At 48.1% G+C, this 17,214-nt stretch overlaps 1 protein-coding gene and 1 gene segment (V, D, J or C); both read left to right on the top strand.

The window, feature by feature from the left end:
• LOC138915142 (rho GTPase-activating protein 20-like) overlaps positions 1-17,214 on the top strand; it is a 110,555-nt gene that overhangs the window by 21,547 nt on the left and 71,794 nt on the right. Inside the window, exon 2 of the mRNA XM_070256075.1 lies at positions 1,052-1,327. The gene's annotated coding sequence lies outside the window, so the exon portion shown is untranslated. The remainder of the gene's footprint in view (positions 1-1,051; positions 1,328-17,214) is intronic.
• LOC138921520 (immunoglobulin lambda variable 1-40-like) lies at positions 889-6,003 on the top strand. The segment is given in 3 exon segments: positions 889-943; positions 1,052-1,383; positions 5,980-6,003. Coding segments are annotated over 3 exon segments (411 nt in total).

Raw genomic sequence — 17,214 nt, 5'->3', positions numbered from 1 at the left:
TACCACTTCTATGTTCGGGCGTTGGGATCAGAGTGACACTGAATCAAAAAGGTAAACACCTGACTCTCATACAAGTATAGAATGAACCAGTGTAAAATATTTTATTCAACTCATACATTAGTGAGGAGACCAGTAAATGGTAAGTATTGGTCACAGAGCATAGCAAAAATCAAAGTCCTTATATTTCAGCAGGAATAGAAGCTTTGGAGCAAAGTTTTTGAGTGTTGGAGATGCACTGCTTAATCTCTAACAAGGGAGGGATCACATACGAGGAAAGAATCTGGGTCCTGCACAGAAGGGGACCTCCCTCCATGGGGCCGGTCACTGCTCTGTTCTTGATCCTGATCTAAGAGGAGTTTGATAAGAGACACCACCTCAGTCCTGTCCGCTGAACAGCCAACGGCGACACGAACATGCTCACCCCTGAGGAGGCTGAGCAGAGCATAAAGACTGCCTTTGGGTGGTGGGGAGGCAACATGAGGGGCCACCTGTCCTGACCCTAAGGCAAGGGGAGAGTGGACAGAGCAGTGGGGACCAGAGCTGTTTCTAATTGGCTTTAGTCACTGTGTCACACCTGATGAATCATGGCCTGGACACCAGGGGGTGCTCAGTGCTCGTTCCTGAGGTTTTTGTGGCTGATCACAGCTGGGACCAGCCCCCTGGCACTGCCTGGTGCCCTCTGTTCAGGGATCACAGCTGTGAACTCCCCACTCCCTGGCCATCGTTAGGCAGTGAGACCTGAACCAAGGCCCAGTGAGAGATCAGAAAGCTGGGAGGGTCTGATTTGCATGTGTGGGCCCTCCCTCTGGTAGAGTATGAAGAGGGGAAGGGAGAGATCTGGGAGAAGCTCTGCTTCAGCTGTGGGGCCACAGACGGTGGGAATCGGTGATGACCTCCACCATGGCCTGGACCCGTCTCCTCACCCTCATTGTTCTCTGCACAGGTGACTAGTTATGGGGACAAGGGGCCCTGGGAAGATACATGTCACGCTGCTTTCTCATCTTGTTTCTAGACCCCAGCATCACCATCTCTGTGTCTTTCCCTCTTCTAGGATCCTGGGCCCAGTCTGTGCTGACTCAGCCGGCCTCAGTGTCTGGGAACCTGGGCCAGAGGGTCACCATCTCCTGCACTGGAAGCAGCTCCGACATCGGTGATTATGATGTGCACTGGTACCAACAGCTCCCGGGAATGGCCCCCAAACTCATCATCTATGATAACAGCAAACGGCCATCTGGGGTCCCAGAAGGATTCTCTGGCTCCAAGTCTGGCAACTCGGCCACCCTGACCATCACTGGGCTCAAGTCTGAGGACGACGCTGATTATTACTGTGAGTGCTATGATGACAGCCTGAGTGCTCACACAGTGCTCCAGGCCTGTGGGGAAGTGAGACAGAAACCTGCTTCCCCCCCAACCATGGGGCTTCCCTGCGCAGCCCCCACTCCTCAGCCACATCAGCTGCTTCCTTGGTTTGTTTGGCCCCAAACTTTCTATGACTCAATCCAGGGTGCTTTGTTTAGAGACTGTGTCCTCGTCCTCTCCCATTCTTCCCCCGCTGCCTGTGTCTGGTTTGAACACATTATTGATTTTCTCAAATCGAGCAAACATTCCTGGATGTGGGGGCAGGCTGCGCTGGCCACAGCATCCATGCAGTGTGTTAGTCCAGCAGGGCTGCCACAGCGAAAAAACACAGATGAGTTGGCTTAACCCAAAGAAAGGTATTTTCTCACAGTTCTGCGGGCTGGAAGTCCAAGATCAAGGTGCTGGCAGGTTTGTTTTTTCCTGAGGCCACCCTCCTTGGCCCACAGATGTGTACATTCTTACTGTCTCCTCACATGGCTTTTTCTCTGTGTACTTACCCCTGGTTTCTCTTCCTCTTTTTAGAAAGACACCAGCCCTACTTGCTTAGGAGAACCACCCCCATGAACTCTTTTACCTTAATTACCTCCTTTAATGCCTTATACCCAAAGACAGTCACACTGGGGGTTAGAGTCTCAACATAGGATTTTGAAGGACACAGTTCAGTCCATATCAAGGGGTCAGAAAAGAACCAAGGACACAGAGTCCAGCTATGTTTGACTCAGGATGACTGTCCAGATGATGTGCATCCACACAATTTATTGAACACCTATTATGTGTCAGACTTTGGTTAGGAGCTTAGGATAGTAGGTGGAAAATATGGGAAAGTCCCCATGCTCAGGAAGCTGACACTCTCAGGGGAAGAGAGAGAACAAACAAACAAAACATGCTTTGAAAGAAAGATGTCCTGGGAGAGTGAGGAGAGGCGTGGCGGTTGGTGGAGATGGGAGAATTAGGGGGGGTGAACAAGGAAACAGCAGAATGTGATTTAAGTGTATTTAATCCAGGTGCTGCATAGAAGGTGAACTAGGAGGAGGGGAGAGTGAAGGCAGGGACCAGGTGGGGTTGTGGATGATACGATGTCAGACTAGGAGCCCTGGAGGAGGGGAGGAGCAGGTGGGATGGAGAAGAAAGGTCAGGGTCCCCATGTCTTGAAGGTAGGAGGGACTGAAGAATGAAAATGGGAAAGAGAGGAACCGAGGCTGGGCTCTTGGGAACAGTGCGGGACATAAGTGAGTCGATTACTTGAGACAACATGATGACCCCATATATTTATGACAGGATTATTTAAACCTTATATTTTCAGGAGACATGATCAGCTCCTGACAAATGGGGGCTGTTCACAAGAAGTCCTAGGAATGCACGTCTCCGGTTTACTTTCATCTCACATTTGATGTAAACTACACCTGTGCCTGTTAAACTTTCTCATGTTGTTGGAGGAATAGAATGTGAAGGATGAACTCAGTCCCCTCGTTCGCAATGCTGCCCCCATATTAGAAATCTTCCACTTTGGAAAAGATGAAAACCACAATTTCCACCAGATTACTTAATTTTAAACTCAATAAGTGGGATTCTGTAATAGGTTTGTGTTTACATGCTTCCAGAAAGTTCTTTTATGTATCATGAATAGATAACCCCTAATTGGCTACATCTGCCATTCTATTGATGAGAAAAATGAGCCAAGAGGAATGGACAGGCTGATGACCCTGAGACGACTCATTTGCAGATGCAACCCCAGGCCTCAGAGCAGGGGGTCTGCTCTCCCACTGGGCAGGGTCAAGGCAGACGTGTCCACACATCCTGATCCCAGTCATCCCCTGGGGGACGGGGAAGGATGTGCTGGGAAGCAGGTGTTAGGATGGGCTCATTAGGTCCCAGGATGAACACAGTCTAGTAGGAGAAATATAGAAAACTCTACTAGAAATCAAAATGTGATGGATGCACCTAAAGAAAGACAGCCCTTCACTGCAGGGATGAGGAGGGAGGCAGGACTTAGGCAATGCTTTACATTAGAACCAACTGAAAATAGTGAGAGGATTTTTCTAAGATATGTATGTCATGCTATCACTAGGTTAATCCGTTCATTCAGAAGATATGATTTTCCAGAAGTTCAATCTGTCCCTTCAATTGTTAAACACATATGAGCTAAAGTGAGTTTAAAGTGGCCCTGAGCCAGGCACAGGGACCCCCGTCACGTAGGAGAGAACCTCATCTTGCAGGGGCTTTCAACCTGGCTGCTTAACAGTCTTTGGTCTGGAGAATTCTCTCCGAGGAAGGAGGGACAGAGGGATACTTCGGTCTGTTTAGAACCAGAAATTCAGGGTGGGCTACAAAGTTTGGATTGTGGTATCAGGAAGACAAATGGCAAAATTTCACAAGGACCAACTGTAAGCAGGGCTGATGAACGCTGCTGGATTCTCTGTGATTGTCTCTACATCCTCCATGAGTATATAGAGCGTCTCCAGGCTGTTTTCCCACATGGACCAAACTTGCCTCTGCAGTCCCAGGCATCATGTCCACACAACAATCAGTCCATAAGGAGAGAGACTTGCCCTCCCTGTTCCACTGATCAGGAAATCAGCTTTCAGGAGGGCTGGACGAGCTCACTTACACCATCACCCAGCTCCACCATGGTGAGCAGGGAGGGGATTGTCTGACTGGTTTAGGTAACACAAGGGCTATCCAGGAGCATGTGTGGTCAATCCTACGCCAACTGCATGTCTGGGAGACTTGGAGTCCAAATAGGAGAAGAAAATGATAGAAGTTTTACCAAATAGGTCTCTAACATTTCCTCACTCTTCCCTGCACCCTCATCGTCAGTTCAGGTTGGGGCATGTACTGTGGACACTCGGATCTGGGAAGGGGACACAGGCCAGACTGTTCCCGTATCATAAAGCCACAGCTTGGCTCCCTGGCCTTTCCGATATTCCTACAAGAGATCAATTCCGGGACAAGACAGATTCATTCCCATCCACAACGTGTTGATCTGAAATTTAGGTAGTCTCATGAGAGGAAGAAAGAAGAAAAAAAAAAGCTTTCTCTTGATGACCTCTTCTTCCCAGGTTTAGTAAGAAGGTAAAGAAGGCTCAAGAAACCTCCATGGTGGCATCTTCCAAAGCTCACCGGACACCTCTCCCCGCCTTCACTCTCTCCAATGTGGACCAGACTCAGGGACCATCACATGAACCAATACCTCTGTCCACATGCTCCACATGGAAGTTCCTTTTGCTCCCAAACCACAGCAACTGCTCCCTTGGCCACCACTGTGTCATTTCTGGGAGTGTCCACATCACAGAGTAAAGTTCCAAGGGAATGAGAGCACTCAGCCTGACGCTACCTCTGCTGTGACTCTGCCCATCGAGGACATAGAGAAAACTATTAAGAGCCGCAGTTGAATTGTCCTGGTTTTTCCTCCACCTGGACTCTACATGTCAAGGTCCTTCTGGAATGTCCTTTGTCTATCCAATCATATCATGTAATGTCCTCAGACTAGAATCATTGATTTTTCCCAAATTCTACCATCTCTCTTATGTTCTCATTTCCTTTCCACCAGTCAGCTAATGACCCCAACCAAGCATTTTCAGCCCATTGTCACAAACGTGTGTCGGGGTGGAGTTTTAGAAAAATATAGCATCAGAAAATCAAAGTTTTAGTTGTTCCTGGGAATCACTTCAGGACTCGAGAGAAGCGATTCCTGACCTTAAAGATTCCAGTCCTCAGTCACCACGGGGTCAATAGATTAGATAGAAGGATCCTCTCAGAGATCTCAGTAAGTAACCTAAATTGTCAGGGAAAATTTTCCAAAAGTTAAACATATGGAGTAAGAACACGTGTCAAAAATTTATTCAACTTATATTTCATTGAGGAGACTAGTGAGACAGTAATAGATTTTAAAGAGTATTTTCTAAATATAGTACATTTATTCTACCAAGACTGGGCCAAGGAAGCCAGTTTTCTGCGTTGGAAATAAACTGGTTAATGTCTTCAAGGGTAATAAATCTATGAGCTTTGGATTTCTCTTCTGTGTAAAAGTCTACAAATTAACGTGATTCCATTTACAAGAAACATATGGAGAAGGGCAGCTAGACTTTAGATTCCTCCATCTTACACTTCCCGTCCGATCTTTCCTAAAGGGGAATCTGTCCTCTCTCTGTTGACTCTCTCACCCACTCTTCACTTCTCACCTTCCTGACATATGGCCTCTCACTGTCTTCCTTTCCAGCACTCCCAGTAGGTCACGCTCAACTAGTGAGCAAGACCCTTCACCTGATAAACCAAACCACATCTGGGATTCCTAAGGCACTTGTCCTGCTAACTAATCCAATTTTTCCTAGTAGCCCATATCTCCGGGGTCATGTTATTTATCTCTGTCTTCCTCTGTTTGTATCCACTTTTTGGACTTCTCTACATCTTCACCTAAACCCAGGGAATCTTCAAGTCCTGCCCATGTCCTCTCAGCTCTCGTGTTGTCTCTGACTCCCTGCTCCCCTGTGATCCCACAAACCTTCAATCCCCCACAGACCCGTGAGTGCAGCAGTGTCTGCTCTGGTCTCCTGCCTCCAGTGGTGAAAGTGAGGAAGGGAGACCCCCTGTATGCCTCCCACCATCGTGTTTCTTCTTCAGGTTCAGCTCTATGAGCAGGGATGAGGCTGTCTAGCACAGCCTAGAATTCCACTGCCAACCCCCAGACTCAACACCAGATCGGTGTTCAGTAAACATTTGCTATTGAAGACATGCTCCTCACTACACAGGCCGAGTAGTACTGGATCAGGGTGGGGCCTGAACTGGGAGAGAGTCAGCTGTGCCCGTGCTCCTCTCTCTGCCCTGAGCCTGAGAGCTGAGGGGGCCCCACCAGGGAGAGAGCATCCATGGGGAGAGGGGACACAGGCAGCCTCATCCTGTGTGTGAGAGACTAGGCAGACCTGCAAATCCTCGTTTATTGAAGTGGAAGGAAAAGCAAAATAAAATTCACAATGAACATTTCTGCATCATCAGAAAGGAAGCAGTGCCAAAAAAACTCAAGGTGCAAATATTTTGTAAAAATTAATTTCTGCTCAATAATGAAGAAAATTTCATAAAGTCCCCGTTGTGTGATTTAATCAAAATTGTTTAAAAATAACAAAACTTACAGAGAAAATAATATTTCAAGAGGTGGTATCATTGTAAATGCAAAATTAAAATAGAGCTTTTTTCCCCCAGGAAAATTCATTGACTACTCTTGATTAAATAATGACTTTAGATTTTCACTAATCCATTTAAACATTTTGGTGTATTAATATCTCAAGATAACGCAACCCCACTGTAACACACAGAGAGCGCACCAAACTGATGGCCAGGATGTGCTCTCTGCCCCTAACAACTCCCCAGACTCAAGTGAGCTAAGAATCTGGTGCATAGAATTCTCAAAGTTTTCTGGCTATAGAAATCTTATTATTTGATCTTATTATCTGCTTATTTTGTTTTATTTTATTTTGGTAAAAGTTTTTGTTTTTTTTGTTTTATTTTTGGCTGGAGGTGATCTTTCTGGCAAAATCATGTAGAGTGGACATTTTGCCAGATAAAAGCATATAAATCGTTCTCGTTTTTAACCTCCCCACCCCTGCCCAGAGCTTTGGTTCTTGAGTATGAACCACATTCTTTTCAAAACTCTCTAATAAGAAAGATTGATCCTAATAGCTACACATGTCACGTTCCCCTGGGCCCAGGCTCTGTTCACAATGATTCAGAGGCTTGAGGAAAATGCTTCAAAGAATGTCATTTGTGATGACTTCCTGAAGAAAAGACATGGACTTTTTCCCAGATCTTTCCTCAGGAGTGCTCCTCACATCCCTTCTCCTCTCCCAACCTCTCTAGTCCCTTAGTTCCTAAGGACCCTCGAGTTTCCTGACTCTTCCAGCCACAGGAGTCCCTTCCCCTTCTCCTCCCTGGGCTTCTCCTCATTCCCCAGGGAGCTACCCAGTGTGCGCCTTCATCCTCGAAACTCTCACCCCCGTGTGTCCTCTGTGCGCATCTAGTGAGGGGTCAGGCAGGAGGAAAGGGACCTGGATTCCTGAGCAGCCTGGGAAGTGACTTCATGGCTGACCTGTCCCTGTTCTCAGCTAATGAATGTTTTCCTTCATGTAGGGTTTGCATATGAGGCCCCTTCCCCTGAGGACTCCTTGCAAAGGGGGTGAATTCTGTCTCTGATTCCTGCTGAGGAGGCCCAAGCAGACAACGACAGACTGAAATGAGGTGGGAGGCTACCCCTGAGGAGGGCCTCGCTCTGCCCTCAGGGAATGGCAGTGATCAAAGCAGTGGGGGAGGCAGGAGCCTCTGGCAGGGTCACCTGTCCTCTGGTCACAGATATGATGGACCTGGGCCTGGGGCAGCAGGGGCGCTGTAGGCTTGCTGCCAAGGGATCTTTGAGAGCTGGGAAACCAGACACCTGTCCCCTGGTCTCTGCTCACTGCCCCCTGGGCCCAGGAGCTGGATGTCTCGGCGTTCCTGGTGATTCTCAGCCCAGTCTCAGCCCAGGTCTACCCCTCCCAGAAATAATGATCTCAGGACATTGTGTGTGTGGTGGGAGAGGCAAACATGAACCGAGGAGGTGTTTGGTTGGCCAGGAGAAGAGGAGCAAATTTGTATGAAGGGCTCTATTCTCTGGGGATTGAGGAGGATGAGAGAGACCTGCAGCATTTCCATCTCAGCAGAGCTCTGGGGAGTCTGCACTACAGCCTGGATTCCACTCTCCTCCCCTTCCTCCTGCACTGCTCAGGTCAGGACAGTCCTGATTCCCCAGCCCACTAAACTACCTCCCAACCACATGGAAGAAATGTCCCTCCCTCTTTCCCTCCCTCCACCATAATGGCTGTTTGTGTTTCCAGACTCAATCAGCCTGTGTGACTCAGTTACTCTCCGCGTCTGCCTCCCTGGGAGCTTTGGCCATGCTCAGCTGCACCCTGAGCAGTGAGCAGAGCACCTTCTACATCGGATGCTGTCAACAGCACCCTAGGAAGACCCATCAGGATGTGACGTGCCTGAAGAGTGAAGGAAGCCACAGCAAGGGGGATGGAATTCCTGATCATTTCTGGGGCTCCAGCTCTGGGGCTGACTGCTACTCAACCATCCCCACCAGCCAGTCTGTGGAGCATCTCACTGCATTGCTGTGTCATTTGTTGAAGCAACAGTGATCCAGATGAATGGGGAAGTGGGATGATCCTGTTTCTTCTGACCTGCTACCGACACTGTCACATGGCTCCCAGAAAGAGTGTCTGGTGTCCTGACCATCAAAAGTGTTGGATTTTTTCTTCTTGTTTCTCCAGGGAAGAGCAAGGCATATAGCTTCCTACCATGAGTTCCCCAGGCAGCAGGCGGCTGGAAAGCTGCTACAGAGTGACCTGGTCCTGCAGTAATGGTGCAAATGTAGAAAGCAAACCTGGTGCACCCTGCTGTCTCGTGCGGTGTCATTCCCTAGGGGAGCAGGAATACTCTCCTCTCCAGGCGGAAACCCCAGGATGACGCCCCTCACTCCTGCCTCACTGGAGTTCATTGGAGTGACCACCTTAGAGGTATCTCACTGATCTTCTGGACCAAGGATTTTAGAACTCTCGCAATAAACTCAAAAGCACATGCTAATTTAAGGAGGAGAGAAAGAGACAGAGGCAGAGAGACATAGGAACAGTAAGAATGGTGGGAGTAAAAGCACTTGACTCTTTCTTATATCTTGAGACATTTTATCTCAGGTGTCCAGGACGTGGGTTTGGTGAGTAAGAGAGAAGGAGGAGGGACCGACCCCATCACAGTGAGGAAAAGAGGTGCTAATCCAGAAAAATGAGGGAGAAATGAGAAAGATGCATTAAGGCCACCTTGACACCCCTGAGACTGAAAGGCAGGACTCTGTGACCTGTTGAAAAGCAAGCACTCCAGCCTCAGAGGCAGCCGGTGCAGCCAGAATCCTGCCTGCCCTTTCCTCCCCTCGCTCATCCACAGCCCGGCTCAGTGCTCACTGGGACCCACAGGGGGTGACTTCCTACCGCCCCTGGGGCCTGGGGACAGATGGTGCCCAAGGGACTGAGAGAGCCCTAGTTCCCTTGGAGCTTGGGTGACAAAAGACACACAGACTTGGGACAGCTCTGTCTGCACTGTGAGTCCTCAACAGGCCTGGGTGTGTCCACCATGGCCTGGTCACTTCTCCTCACCTTCCACACTAACTGCCCAGGTGTCATATGACACATGTGTGACCAAAATGGCTACATCAAAAGTACATTAATAATCGCTATTTTCACATGAAAAGAGAAACAATCCATTAAAATGGGCAAAAGATCTGAACAAACAATTCACAAAGGAAAATAAATAAAAGATTTTAGAAAGTGCTTGGCCTTATAAGTCATCAGCAAAAGGGAAATTCCAACTATAATGAGACCTGGACCAAAAGGTGGCCCATAGTGAGCCAATTAGCACAATCAGAGCTGCCTCGGCTTAATGGAGAGGAAGGAATATGCACCTACAGAAATTATGCACCTACTTGGGGCCGGCCTGGTGGCGCAGTGGTTGAATTTGCACCTTCCAATTTGACGTCCCTGGGTTCACTGATTTGAATCCTGGGTGTGGACATGGCACCTCTCAGCAAGCCATGCTGTGGCAGGGGTCCCACATATAAAGTAGCAGAAGATGGGCACGGGTCTTAGCTCAGGGCCAGTCTTCCTCAGCAACAAGAGGAGGATTGGCAGCAGATGTTAGCTCAGGGTCAATTTTCCTCAAAAAAAAAAAAAAAACGAAAAAGAAACTATGCACCTACAGAAACTGATGGAATGAGAAAGTCTAACAAACCAAATGTTGACAGGGATGTGGGGCCAGAGGAACTCACCTATATTACTCATTTGGAATGTGAGATGCTTTGAAAACTTTTGCCAATTTCTGATAAATTGAAATCTAAACATTTAGTTTGACTCAGCTTTTCCAGTTTTATATATTTAAGCAAAACAAAAAAGAAAGAAAGAAAACAATGTCATAAAGGGAAATATGTAAGAATGCTCACGCTGGAAAAGACCTTTTAGTTGCAACACCAGAAGCTCCAACCAAAAAAAGAAAAACCAAAAAAACAAATTGATAATTTGGAATTCATCAAAAATGAAATACCCTGCACTTTGAAAGTCACTGCTAATAGAAGGACAAGACAGCCATCGACTGGGAGAATATGCATGCAAATCACTTACCTAATAAAGGACTTGTGTGGATAATATGTTGCAGAGTTCTTTCCATTCAATAATTACAGGAGAGTTCAATTTAAAATTAGGAAAGATATTTCAACAGACACTGCACCAAAGATGATACATGATAGCAAATAAGCTCATGAAAAATTTTTCAACATCATTATATATTATGGAAATGCAAATTAAAATGAAAATTATATGCCGCTAAACCTACCTGAGAAGGGACAAAAGTACAATACTGAGAGGAGGCGGCAAAGCTACTCTCACACGGCTGGTGGTAGCACGGAATCGACAAACTAGTTAGGAAAACAGTTGAGCAGTTTCTAAAAGGGTTAAATATATAGCTTCTTAAGACCCAGCTGCTCTGTTTACCCAGGAAAAAGTAAAGTGCATACTCATTCAAAGACTTGTACACAAATACTCAGCAGGTTTATTCATTTATAACATAAAGTTACATATTAAATTTTAACTACTTAATATATGAAATTCACATATTAAATAAATGCAAAGAAATAAATTTACTTCTAACATAAATAACGGCTTTATGTATAAATAGCCCAAAGTGTAAAAGACCCAAACGCTCATGAACAGGCGGATGGAGAAGCAGACTGCGGCCCATCCATACTGTGCACCCAGGAATGGCCTGTGGATAACTGTGAAAACAGGGATGGGTGTCAAAATACATATGCTCAATGAAGGAAGCCAGACAAGTAAAGCTGGGAAACCAGAACAAAGATTTGAATTATATAAAATTCTACACAATGGACATTAATTTATAAAGACAAAAGCAGATCAGCAATCACCTAGGGATTGGGGAGGGGATGGCGGGATGGAGTGGTTTCAAACTGGTGATGTCAACATAATGACAGATACAGTCATTGCCTTGACGGTGGTGATGGATTCACCAGTGTGTTCATATATTCATGAGAGCTTGCCAAATTACGCACTTTAAAATGGTTGATTATTTGAAAATTAAACCTCACTAAAGCTGTCATAAATACATCTCAATCCCTTCTTGGTGAAAGAAAAAGTTCTTTCGAATCGGGCTCCAGCTCTCCTCAGAGCCACAGCTTCAGTGCCGTAGACCACTGCAAAGGTCCCCTGTATGGTTTGCCACCCAACCACCAACCTAGTCTACTTAATGTCCCTGAGTATTTGCAAACACTGCCGATCTTCCAAGAATCAAGGACATTTTCTAGGAACAGTTATTGCTTTGTTTGTCCACCAGCAGAACCCCGGTCTCCATTCAGACCCAGGGCTCCAGTGGCTCCTTCATGTGGCCCCTGTGGAAGGAGCTGCTCGGGTCTTTGCTCCCAGAGCCCTCTGCTTCCTCACTCACTGCAGACTCAGTCTCATTGTCCTGTGGTCAGATTTCCACATCTCTTCCTCCTAGTAGTCCAGGAAGCCCACCGTTAAACAGGTTGCTTATCAATATCACTTACGTGGGGGCAGAGCACGGGGTGTGGCGCATGGATGTTTGTGGACCCACAGTGACCAGGCTGTCAAGCCAGTGTCCCTGACATTATTTCCAACCTGAGACTGAAGTTAGAACAGTGAGCAGCAGGGGGAGCTGTGGGTCTTCCCCAAGGTTGCACCTTGGGTGCCCCCTGCTGTGTAATCCCTCAAATCCTCCAGGGCTGGGACATTGGTGCTTGTGTTTGCTGAGGGGTCTCAGTAGCTGTGTCCTCTCTGCTCACAGGTCTGCGTAAGGTCCCTCAGCTGCTTCCTTCCTGGTCCCTCTGATGGGGCAAACTCTGAACTCACCCATCAGCTCCTCCATCTAAGGAATCAAGCTCAGACTCAGCTGGTTCTCAGGATAAAAGTGGGATCATCATTAGGGGGGACAATTTTGTGTGAGCAGCCCCTTCTCTTTCAGGTCAATGGAGAAGATCAAAGATTTGGGGGCCACCCAGCCCTGATCTGGGGCCCCAGCAGGCTGTGTGCACCACGGCCGGGACTCCTCTCCTCCTCATGCCTCTCTCTCCCTGCACAGGTAGGGATAGTCTGCAGTGTCCAGAGTCAGCTCCTGAGCCTGTGTCAGCCCCCTGTGGCTGAGACCCTCTAGCTGCTTAACCTTAGTCTCTGGCTCATCATCCACGGGTGTCTGTGTCTGCAGGTTCCCTCTCCCGGCCAGTGCTGACTCAGCCACCTTGCCTCTGCATCATCTGGAGCATATGCCAGACTCACCTGCACTGCCAGCAGTGACATCAGTGTTGGTGGATACAGGATATTCTGGACCAGCCAAAGCCAGGGAGCCCCCAGGTATCTCTTGCTCTGCCACACAGACTCAAATGAGCATCAGGGCCCAGGATCCCCAGCCACTTCTCTGGATCCAAAGATGACACAACTAACTCTGGTGTTCTGCTTGTCCCCGGGCTGCAACCTGAGGACAAGGCTCACTATTACTGTAACACATGGCCCGGCATCACTAATGCTCACATGTGCTCTAGACCCCCGAGGACGTGAGACACAAACCGCACCGCACCCCCACTCTCCTGGCCTGGTGCGCTCTCCCCTCTGGTGGCTCAGGAGATGGCTTCTGTTGTCACATCTTAGACAAGACCTGATTTTCCTAGAACCAGAACAGTTGACAAAGTCATACCCTTTTCTTCATATCATGAAGAATATCATTGCTAATATATTCTTATCCAACTCATGTTTGCATAGACAAAAATTACTTGTTGAGAGAGAAGATTCTCTCAGTGGAGACAATTGAGGAGGCCAAAAGAGATCGAGTCTGCCCATGCCCAGCGCAGGGTCGAGTGACTGCGATATGCTTCCGGTCTGACCGTTTCAGTTTGGATTTTGTGATAAAATGCCAAGATGCAGAAATTAATTGTATTCTATATAGCAGTAATGAACCTTCAATTTTTAAAAGAAAAACAATAACATACAACATTATTAATATTTAATGAAACGTGGATATATCTGAGAAAAATTGCAAATCTTGTATACTGAAAATTACAAAACCTTTCAAGAGAAATTTAAAAAATAAATGAATGAATAGATATTCCTAGTTTCTGGGTCAAAAAACTGACTGTCACTAAGATAACAGTTCTTCCCGAAATGATCCAAAGACTCGCTGCAAGGTCTTCAGGTAAAATGTAATCACGATGAACCATGAGGGAGAAGATCTCAGCAAAGAAAGAAAATGCTAAGAGCAGACATAAATGGCACACAGCCCTGGGATGCTCCTTCTCTCCCTCCTGGGGAGCCGATCCATCTGGGAAGGGAGGGGTGGAGCATCGTCTTTGAACACCAGGAACAGAGAGGTTGTTTTCGATGATCAAGGTGAGGCAAGGAGAGCAGCGTTAGTCCCAGAAGAGTCAGAGGCCAGGTGGGGAACCTGCTCTGAGGGCTGACGGGCAGAGGGTGGGTGCAGCAGGCCAGGGCTGGATGCCACTGGGCCCTGAGCCCGTGCTGGCACCCACCATGTGCGCCGGGGGTGATGGGTTTCCTGTTGTCGCCTCACCACAAGGAGCACCTTCTGATCTGTCACCTGTGCATGAGGATTGTGACCCAGCGGCTCTAAAGAAGAAGGTGCTCCCAGGGTCCCTGACATCATTTCCAAGGCTCAGAAGTGGAACATGCATCCATGAATCCTGGACAGGAAACCCAAAGGCCCTTCTCACAAAATCATGGATTACTGGCGATAGCTGCCTGGCCTGTCGCAGAAAGAGTGTGAATCCGTCCTTCAACAAATGGGGCGCCGACAGCCTGGTCTCGTGGGGTTGTGTACAGTGCACAACCATCCAGGAATATTCCTGGACCTCTGCTTCCCTGTGACCACGACCTCCTGAGGTCTGTGTAGGGCCCAGAGCACAGGCTGCCCTTGTGCCACCGCGTATCACAGATTGTTCCACAGGACAGGACCCTGCAAAGGGCCAGAACGAGTGAAGAGCAGGCAGAGATTTGGATGAAGGGCTGTGTACGACTTATGGTTCTCCTGAGCACAGAATCAGTAGGATGTGTCTCTCTCTCTCTTTATCCATGTATCTATGTATGTATCTGACTATCATCTATCCATCTACCTATGTGTGTATGTATGTGTGTATCTATCTATGGAAATTTATTTTAAGAAATTGTTTCACATGATTATAGAGACTGGCAAGTCCAAAATGTGCAGAAGGCTGGCAGGCTAGAGACCCAGGGAAGGAAGAGTAGAAGTTACAGTTGGGTTCTGAAGGCAGTCAGCTGGCGGAATTCCCTCTTCCTAGGGGAGGTCAGTCTTCTCTCTATCAAGTCCTTCAACTGATTGGATGAGGCCCACCCACATTATGGATAGTAATCAATTTCAATCAGTGTTTACTGATTTAATTATTAATCTCATTGAAAACATGCATTCACAGAAACTCTTAGAGTAATGTACGACCAAATATCTGGGTCCTGACTGAATATCATGGCATACATAAGCTGACAAGTAACATGAACCTCCACAGGCCCCTCCCTTCCCTCTGGGTGTGGAGGAGGATAGAGATGTGAGGTAGCTGTGCCTTAGCTTTGGGGCCTTAAGGGGCAGGGTTCAGGTTGTCCTCACCATGCCTTGGGTCCCCCTGTTCCTCACTGACCTTGAACACCACACCTTTAATGGCTCCCTGACACACGTGTAGGCACACTGCCCAGGGCTGCCCTGCTCCCTGCAGCGTGGACCTGTCCTGTGCACACAGGACTCTGCTTCTCTCCCTGCTGAGCCGGCCTCCTGCGGGAACTGGGATTCCCGGATGGAAAGCCAAGATCTGCTGCCCCGGAAAAAAGCGCTGGATAGAATGGAGTGGTTTTGACACATCAGCCCCTGGGATATCCAGTTAAAGCTCCAGACCCATCGGAACAGCCACACTCTCACAACCTCAGTTCTCTTCTCGGTCTCCACATGGCCCTCGGCCAACAGCTCTGGTTTCCAAGTCGAGGGTGAAGCTTAGCATCACTAACCAGCACAACCCAGATGCCAAAGTGCTCTTCCAGTGTGGGAGGGCTGGGGACCGAGAGTCACACTCCTTGGGCAGCAAGAGTCAACCCCCCTTCAGTGCTAACGAGGGGCTGACTTTGTAGCATTATTATTAAATTTGCAGAGTGTCTCCTCACCTGATCAGTGAAGACATGAAACACGAGTTGGGAGCTCCTCCCCTCACAGTCTCCACAGCCAGAGCTTTCTTCTCAGTCAACGCTCAGGTTTTGTGGCTCCCATACTGGGTGACTTCGTTATCTTTGCAATTTCCCCCTCACTTATCATCCTCTCTGGCAATCCCAAATGTCTGCTGTGAATCCTCAAGTGAGTCAGGCTGTGGACAACATGAGCAGGGACCCCAAACCTCCCCTTCTCCATCTTTTATGTGTTTCAGGCTCCTGCTTCCAAACTGTGCTCACACATCCATCTGTGGTGTCGGGTCAGGTCTCAGGAACAGGATCATCCACAGCAGAGAAAGCAGCACCTTGAGATGATCAGTGTGGCCTGGCGACAACAGCATCCAGGCAGAAGCCCTAGAAACGTGGACCCAGGTGTTCTTTTCTCACAGCATCTGAGACAGACCCTCTGGCTTCAGGTCTGGCAGGAAAGCTTCCTGAGGGTCTCTTAGATCCTGTCCTAGGACGGGGTTGGCCACTGGGACCAGACATGAGATGATCTTGACACAGTGTCCAGATCTGTGAGGAATCACGATGCAGCCCCTCCCCCTCCCCCTGTGAGCCCGTCACTCTCTGGTCACTTCCTCATCTGAGTCTACATCCGGGTGACTCTGCCGTTCATCTGCTGCCATCCCTGAACGTCTGGAGACTTTGTGGGAGCTGCGCCTCTGAGGATGGCTGCGCCATTCCTGACAGCCTGTTCTCACCCTCATCACTGCTGCACAGACAGAAGCTTTATTTTCAGGGCACAAATTCTCTCTAGATAATTGACGGAAGAGTCAACAGAAGGGTGATGCCAATGTGTCCAGCCGAGTTAAGAACCTGCCAGTATCTGACCACAAGGAACCCATGTAATCCAATCCCAGATCTTTGTCAGAAACCCAAAATATGCCTCTATTTTCCTGTTTTACCCAATCCCAGGATGGTGGCACTCTTCCTGTCCTCTTGAGGCCAGGAGCAGTCACTTCCATCCTGATCCCCTGGGCCTGACCCTCAGCTCTGTGCATCTTGCTCCCTGGGGGCTCCCTGCCCTCAGACCCCAGGCTCCCTTGTGAGGACTGACCTTCCTGCATGAACAGGAACCCAGGGACAAGGCTGCTCCGAGAGTCACAGGACCCACTTGGGAGGAGGGAAAGAGGGTACCTTGACGCCTGTGTGTCCACATCCTCGGAACAGTTTGTGTCCCTGACCTCAGGACTGTGTCAAGACTGCAAATGTGTGTTTCTCTAGCCAGATCAGGAGAAATCGGTGAGAGTTTATCAAGGCAAAGAAGAGACCACTGTTCATCATTTATCACTCAATGAAGGCACAGGGCTTAGGTCTGTCAGTTCCCTGGAAGATTCTGGAAATGGAAAAGAAGACTCCACAGCTGGTGTTGGAAATCGAACACAGAATTAGTGGATGTAAAGGTTTACCATAAGCCAAGAGAGACAGAAGTGGGACTCAATCGTGAGAGTGAAATGAGTGGATTTGTTTCAAAACCATCCTTTTTTGGCTCCTTTCTCATTGCAAAGGTTTAAGTAGAAAAACACAGATGACGTTTTCA

Source organism: Equus caballus, chromosome 30, assembly GCF_041296265.1.
Source record: "Equus caballus isolate H_3958 breed thoroughbred chromosome 30, TB-T2T, whole genome shotgun sequence".
Classification (NCBI taxonomy): domain Eukaryota; kingdom Metazoa; phylum Chordata; class Mammalia; order Perissodactyla; family Equidae; genus Equus; species Equus caballus.
Note: the sequence above shows the minus strand (reverse complement) of the source record. Positions and strands in the feature narration are given on the sequence as shown.